Here is a 5647-nt window from a genome sequence, read left to right on the forward strand (position 1 = left end):
TAATATTTACATTCAAGATTCTATTTTATGTTTCAACTTCCGATAAAGAGAGCACCGCCACTTCTTGTTGTCCACTTAAAGCACTGACGATGTGGAAACCTAATTCGGGAAGACGAAGGACTGACGCTCTGCAGGCTGGATAACTGTGTTAACACAAACACAATAGAACACATTTTATTTCAGCTCAATTTGAGTGAAAATATTTTGGCCCAGAGAAGCAGATCATCGTGTTTCCTCTGCAGATCTGTATCTGATCTCATCATTTTCTTCAGAAAGACAGTGGGCGGAGCTCCTGCCGCATTAAACAGTTTAAAGATTAAAGGTTATACATCCCAAATGTAAATACTTTCACTGTTACAGATCAAAGAACTCAGCAAGTAGAAATCAAACTAATGAGAAAATTATCTTTTTAGAAGTCTACTTCATGGAAAACGTTCTGGAGCAACAGACCTGTCAGCTGATTATTTTGGTAGTATTGATGGGGGAGGGGGGGGGTGTCAGGGTGACTCAGACCTGACAGAGTCAACATCGCCACGTGAAAACACGTCCAGGTCACCAGCAGGAACGATCTTTGGATTTGACAGAGTCAGCAGCACAAACAAAAAAAAAAAACAGGCGTTAATGAAAGTTTGTGATCTAACTTGAAGTTCCTCTAAAAGGTTTTTGAGTCTTTTGCCTGTTTTTGAACCAGAATCTACAGAAAGTAGATCCAGTTCACAGATTTATAACTTTATGACTTTATTTTTGCTTGTCCAGCACAAAAAGAGACTCAGGATCAAAATTCATCATTTAAAAATCATAAGGAATCCAAACAAATTTTCCTTATTGACTCGTCTGATTCCAATAACTGCTGAGTCATCTCAAACATCTTCTTCTTCTCAGGGTCTTCACAGAATTGAGTTTCCGAGTCAGAATTTTCCAGTTTTAGCAGAAACTCTCTCGTCCAATCAGAGCGGTCGCTTCCTCTGACTAACTCTGCCTTCCTGTGGCGTCCAGCAGTCGGACTCTGACTGGAGATCATGTCCAAGGTGCTGCTGCTGCTGCTGCTGGTGTGGACATGCACGGCTTCAGCGCTGCTCAGGTAAACCCACACCTTTATTAACAATCCCTGCGTTTACGGGGAGCAGTCTGACCAGCAGGGGGCAGCGCAGGCGTCTCTATTGCTGTGTTTAAAGTTTTGCTCCTGTTTCTATTAATTTAAGTGTTTTCTATTGACAATGTTTAATCACTTTCTATTTATTGGAGGCTTTTGTTCAGAATTTATCAATATTTTTTTAAAACCAAGATGGTCAAAATGTTATCAACTATTTTACCCTTAATCATCTCCTTTCTATCATCTGCATTAATGTTCAGTTTTTTTTATCTGTTTTAAACTTATAGCACGTCATCACGGGGTATTAAATATAAAACTCAACTTCCATCAGACCAGTAATCTGCATGCAGATATTCAACATGACCAGTAGATGGTGCAGTTGAGACATTAACAAGAAATCTGTTGACATTTTTCTAAATGTAAAGAAAGTTAAAAATGTTTTGCTACAAGGTTAATAGAAAATGATTTACTTTAATTGATGAAGGGATTTTCTGAAAACACTAAAGCTATTTGCAAAATGTTAAATTTTCTAAAAGAACAGAAATTTCATAAATTGACCTAATATTTCTGAAAATGTAAATTGCTTAAAAATCCCTAATACATGCCAATATTGCAAAAATATTTTGTGTGTCGCTTAAATATGAGCTAAACTCCAAAACAGCCTAAAATTCCTCTGTAAATTAATTAGTCAAAATGTTAGCCTGTTGCTAAAATAGACGCTAACCACAAAATTAGCATAAAAATCCCTAGTAGATAACAAATTATCCAAAAAGCTTACTCATTGCTTAAATACTACCTAAACTCCAAAATAGCCTAAAATTCCACAATAGACTAAATTAGTCAGAAATGTTAGCATGTTGCTAAAATATTAGCTAATCTCCAATTTTTTTGAAAGTTACTATAAAGATGAAAACATAACATGAATATATTTAAAGGCTTGTTGTTAATCTTCAAATGTTTAAGTTTGAAGACTTTCTCATTCATTTCCTATGGGGCATATTTCACTCAATATTTTAAAAACTATGAAGTTTATAAATACCAAAAATACTAGCAGTAATGTCCTGAACAAACTGAACGTTTTGATACCAAGATTAATGAAATCTCTGACAGTGTGATTGAGTTTTTATGGGCTGAAAAACGTACGGAAAGGATCAGGAGAATCACTGCAGTGTGAATGCTGACCAAACAATCACACAATAAAAGTTTTTGTTTACTTTGCTGCGGTTTAACGTCCAGAGAAACCTCTTGGTCAAACCCTAACGCTGTTCTCCTCAGGGTTCCTCTGAGGAGGAACCCCACCATCCGAACCCAGCTGCGAGCTGAAGGTCTGCTGGAGCAGTTCTTGAAGGAGAACCAGCCGGACATCTTCAACCGCCGCTTCGCTCAGTGCTTCCCGCCCGGCACGCCGTCGCTGAGGCTCGGACGCTCCAGCGAGAAGATCTATAACTTCATGGACGTGAGTCCCTCAGATCATCTGTCGGCTGAAGCTGCAGGAAATGCAGGATTTTTGTCCCACGAGTTTTAAAATACTGAATAAAGAATGCTGCAATACTCAGAGTCGCCTCTAGGAGTCAGTGTTGCTCACTCAGCTAATGCTACAGAGGTGAAGAATCTGTTTAGATGTGATGTCAAAGGATATAATTTAAAATTGAAAACATTTTTGTAGAGGTTTATTTTATCCTTCTGCTTTTTGAGACAGTTTTAATGTTTTAGTTTAAAAACGACTGAGATACACTGGTCAGTTTGTGTGTAATACTAATAAAATGGCAAAAACTGATTTGTTAAGTTTTATTTTGAACAAAACAAGGTTTAACGTCAAAATAGAAGCTAAATTGTGTTGTTTTTAAAATATAAATGATACGTTTGTATACTTCCTGTAGATTTAATGAAATGAACTTACTTTTATTCACAGCTGTTATAAGAACATTTGATAAAGCATTCGTCAGAAAACTGGATCTATTAGAGAAACGAAGGTTTCTGAGTTTGGTTGAACCAGAAACATTTGGACTTCCTGCTGCGGTTCTCGTCTCCAGGCCCAGTACTACGGAGAGATCAGTCTGGGAACTCCAGAACAGAACTTCTCTGTCATTTTTGACACCGGATCCTCTGACCTGTGGGTTCCCTCCTCCTACTGTGTCAGCCAGGCCTGTGGTAATGCAACACACCAGCACAAAAACACACAAACACACACAATACAGACACTTTAACCAAAGCAGCACATAAACACACAAACAGATAAATACGATATACACTCAAAAAACCCAAACACAATATGAAATAATTCACACACTTACACAAAAACACACACACGATCTACACAAATCCATACAATACAGACACTTACACAAAAGCAGTAAATAAACACACAAACAAACAGAAAAACACAAACACGGAGAGAAAATATATTCACAATATACGCTCAAAAAACACAGTACGAAACAATTCACACTCACACACTGACACAAAAACACGACACAGACAGTACACACACATGATCTACACAAACACTAACAGAAATTACTCACAATATACACAAAAAATACAAAAACACCAGAAAAAAACACCATATATTCACAAACACCAACACAACATGCACACACACTGATACAAAAATAAACACACACACACATAGACACACGCAGTACAAAGAAAACAAAAATAAATAGAATACACACAGACACAGTAACACGCTAACATGCACTCACACTAACACTCACACTAACACAACTCACATACAAAATACAACCACACACTAACAAATACAAAATACACTTAGTACACACACTATTTAAACACACACACATTTATAAAATGCACACATTTAAAACACACACATACACATTACACACATTACACACTGTTCACATTCTGGACGTTCTCCTGGGTTCAGGGTAACGTGACCTTGAACTCGTTTGTCCTGATTTTGATAAAAAGTTCAAAGTCTGTACATCCACACACACTTACCTGTATTTAGATACTCGTGAGGACCCACCTCTGGCATAAAACTGTTTTTGTGAAAACATTTTCCTGTGTTATCGTCACACTTTGTGTTGGTCAGCATTAGTTTTGTGTGTTTATTGTTCTTGTTTGGATCGGCTCAAACTGGTTGAGTTAAATGCTTTAAACTAACTAAAGGTCAGTCGTGAGGATCGTCAGTTTCTGCAGTCAATCAGGATCCGGATCATTGACACAGACGTGTGTTGACCATCTGATTGACTTTCCAAGACATTTGAAGAGGTAAATGAACCGTAGATCTGTTCTCCTCATCAATGTTCGTATTTTATCTTCTCAGCGTTCCACAGACGCTTCAAGGCCTTCAAGTCGTCCTCCTTCCACCATGACGGACGGACGTTCGGGATTCACTACGGATCTGGACACTTGCTTGGAGTCATGGGCAAAGACACTCTAAGGGTTTGACTACTAAACAGATTACAAAATATCTAGAACGGTTCTTACTGGTGAGGGGAGGGGCTGCATGTTCTGTCAAAGATCAGGACCGCCAATCCTGGGAATTGGACCCCAAACCAATCAATAGACCAAAATCTGCTCCGCCCATTAAACTACAGCCACAACCAACCAAACTGAAAGCACTCATGGGTTTGTAAACATATGAGACATTTTGTTTCTCAGCTGAATAAACCGCCAGCGTCCTCTGTGGTCTTTGAACTTGTCTTCATCCATCCAGAACCAGAGCGTTTCACGAGTTTCATAACTTACAAACTGTTTAAAAAAATTAACTTTAAAAATGCTCTGTTCCAGATCGGTAATCTGACCATCCTCAACCAAGAATTTGGAGAGTCTGTGTATGAACCCGGCTCGACCTTTGTAACAGCAAAGTTCGACGGTGTTCTGGGTCTGGCCTACCCATCTCTCGCAGAGATCATCGGAAACCCCGTCTTTGACAACATGCTGGCACAGAAGATATTGGACGAGCCGGTCTTCTCTTTCTACCTCAGCAGGTGCTTTCTACACGAGAATCAATGTCAGCTGCTGTGACCATGTCAAAGAAACAGCAGATGGAGAAACTTTAGTTTGGAAGACTGTTTTCCTGTTGGCATTCCTTATGTCTGCTTGTTGTTGTCTCGGGGTTTCTAAAGGATTCAGGACATGGATGACGTTTCAGCTGTGCTGTTTAATGTTTTCAACAGTTTCAAACTTTCATGAAATGTTTCACATAGTTTATAGGTTTTCTTTAACCTGACAGGATTCAAAGGCTGAAACCAAATTCTGTTTTCTTTCTTTATGTTTCCTATGCACAGCGCCTTGAGCTGGCGCGGGCCATGAAAAGAGCTTTATAAATAAAGATTTGATTCAATTTGATGTTAGCACGTAGCTACCAACGCTCAGAAAATATGTAAAATCATCTGTTTTATAATCTTAAAAAAAATATTTCGGATACCCCTTCCCTTCAAATGCCCCTACAGGTGGAGGGGTAGGGGGAGGATTTGGATTTGGCCTAAAAGTCAAGTATTTGTCTTATTAGAGTCTCTGAAAGATCCTGGAAAAGTGAGATACTGTAACTACTAGGGTCTCGGCCGGGGGTGGGGGGGGGGG

The 5647-nt window shown here is 38.8% G+C and overlaps 1 protein-coding gene across 1 annotated transcript in view; it reads left to right on the top strand.

Annotated features, from left to right (window-relative positions):
- The first annotated feature begins 938 nt into the window (after positions 1-938).
- Positions 939-5647, top strand: part of nots (nothepsin) — a 6273-nt gene continuing 1564 nt past the window's right edge. The window contains exons 1-5 of the mRNA XM_024286690.2: positions 939-1081; positions 2369-2549; positions 3127-3244; positions 4386-4504; positions 4853-5052. Coding sequence (XP_024142458.1) covers positions 1020-1081; positions 2369-2549; positions 3127-3244; positions 4386-4504; positions 4853-5052 — 680 coding nt within the window. The 5' untranslated portion in view covers positions 939-1019. The remainder of the gene's footprint in view (positions 1082-2368; positions 2550-3126; positions 3245-4385; positions 4505-4852; positions 5053-5647) is intronic.

The sequence above is a fragment of the Oryzias melastigma genome, linkage group LG23 (genome assembly GCF_002922805.2).
Source record: "Oryzias melastigma strain HK-1 linkage group LG23, ASM292280v2, whole genome shotgun sequence".
Classification (NCBI taxonomy): domain Eukaryota; kingdom Metazoa; phylum Chordata; class Actinopteri; order Beloniformes; family Adrianichthyidae; genus Oryzias; species Oryzias melastigma.